Source organism: Odontomachus brunneus, unplaced genomic scaffold (genome assembly GCF_010583005.1).
Source record: "Odontomachus brunneus isolate Ranch 3 - 2012 unplaced genomic scaffold, Obru_v1 Obru_scaffold_163, whole genome shotgun sequence".
NCBI classification, from domain to species: Eukaryota; Metazoa; Arthropoda; class Insecta; order Hymenoptera; family Formicidae; genus Odontomachus; species Odontomachus brunneus.
The window spans coordinates 675853-677707 of record NW_022639613.1 but is presented as its reverse complement, the minus strand read 5'-3'; the positions used below and the strand labels follow the sequence as shown (position 1 = coordinate 677707).

Genomic DNA, 1855 nt, shown 5'->3' with positions numbered 1-1855 from the left:
CCTTGACAGACAAAACGCAGGACTGGCAGCCAGCGAGTGGGTTGTCGTCAGGGGGAGCGAGAGCAGGGACGCCGAAAGCGCTCACTTCGCTGTTCTTATCGGCGACTCCTCTCTGAAGGCTCTAAAGGACTGCGGAATGAAACCCTTCTGCGGGATGGGCCGGGCAACTGTAAGGTTGACTGGCAAGAAACGCGGAAGGGAGGTGGAAGCCGCTGGAACGAAAGAATCTGCATAGAAATGACAGGTCTCACAGTTCCAGTGGTGCAGATTAACTCGCATCACACCAAAGGCGCTTCAGCGATTTTAGCTAGAGGCATGGCTGTGATGCAGACAGCAATAGCACTTGTACAAGAACTATGGCTCTTGAACAACGCTATAAAAGGCCTGAGCGGTAGTGGCAAGATTATCTCGTCCACCACTCAGGAAAAAATAAGGACATGTATAGTGACAAAAAGTCTAAATGCAATCTTAATGCCGCAGTTCAGTAATGGAAATATCACGGTGGTACAAGTGAGGCTTAATCTGGACGAAGGGACCCACAGGGATGTATTGATGGGGTCAGTCTACATGCCCTATGACGCCAAAGACCTTCCACCACAGAGGGAAGTCAAAGAGCTGATGAAATATGCGGAGGAGAGAAGGCTAGAGGTACTCCTGGGTTGCGATGCAAACTCTCACCATGTGGGATGGGGGAGCACGGGCATCAACCCGAGAGGGGAAAGCCTACATGAATTCGTCATGGACAGCAAGCTAATCATCCTAAACAGAGGAACGGAGCCCACTTTCATGGACTGCAGAAGACGTGATAGACCTAACCCTATGTACGAGGGGAGTGGCTGACCTGGTGAGAGACTGGAGGGTCTCAAACGAACCTTCGGGATTGGATCAGGCAGCTACGTTTTGCGCTCGAGCACAAGGAAAAGGGGAAATGGGGTCGCAACCCCAGAAGCACAAACTGGACGAGCTACAGGAAGGACCTTGGCACCATTCTGAAAAAAGCCCCGTCCAGATTTAATACAAAACAGGATCTAGAAGCGGCGTCGCAGTTTGTCAGCGACGCTATCCTAGAGGCCTATGAAGCAAACTGCCCACTAAAGCGGAAACAAGTCTCAACCAAGGTCCCATGGTAGAATAATGAGCTTATTAAGCTCAGGGTTGACACAAGAAGGCTTTTCAATAGAGCAAGAAAGTCAAAAGCGGAAACTGATTAGGCAGCTTTCAGGAGCTCCCAACGACGCTATAGCAAAGAAATCACAATGTCAAAGAGGAGGAGCTGGAGGCAGTTCTGCGGGAGCGTTGAAAGTTCTCCGGAGATATCCAGACTCAACAAAATCCTCAGCAAAGACAATTCACCTCAACTGGGATGTCTAAAGCTCCCGGATGGAAGATACACTGAATCAACGGAGGAGACACTGAGACACTTGATGTCCACTCACTTTCCGGGATTCAGAGAGGATGTCACGATTCAGGGCAACGGAGACGAGGAACAATCAAGGGAACCTCGTGTGACCAAAGAATGGTCCCTCGCGGCCAGAATCGTACAACCGAGCGGGGTCAAATGGGCAATAGAAACCTTTGAGCCTTATAAGGTACCGGGACCGGACGGCATTTACCCGGCACTCCTACGGGAGGGACTGGAGGTGCTGACAGGTCCACTAATAAAAGTACTCAGGGCTAGTATAGCTCTGAGATATGTACCACAAACCTGGAGGGAGACGAGGGTAGTCTTTATCCCTAAACCAGGCAGAAACGGTCATATCTTGGCCAAAAATTACAGGCCGATCAGCCTTACATCATTTATTTTGAAAACAGTGGAGAGGCTGGTAGACAGATACCTGAAGACAGAACCCTTGGT

At 50.1% G+C, this 1855-nt stretch overlaps 1 protein-coding gene across 1 annotated transcript; it reads left to right on the top strand.

Moving 5' to 3' along the window:
* Positions 1–237: 237 nt before the first annotated feature.
* LOC116850996 lies at positions 238–1130 on the top strand. Its single transcript, XM_032829943.1, has 2 exons — positions 238–821; positions 890–1130. Exons 1-2 carry the CDS (start codon positions 238–240, stop codon positions 1128–1130), a joined length of 825 nt encoding a protein of 274 aa, XP_032685834.1.
* Positions 1131–1855: the final 725 nt, after the last annotated feature.

Excerpts from the sequence above, each read along its gene's own strand:
- LOC116850996 (XM_032829943.1), top strand. The coding sequence starts at position 238 with ATGACAGGTCTCACAGTTCCAGTGGTGCAGATTAACTCGCATCACACC. Across the intron at positions 822-889 it reads CGTGATAGACCTAACCCTAT|GCAGCTACGTTTTGCGCTCG; the intron begins GTACGAGGGGAG and ends GGATTGGATCAG.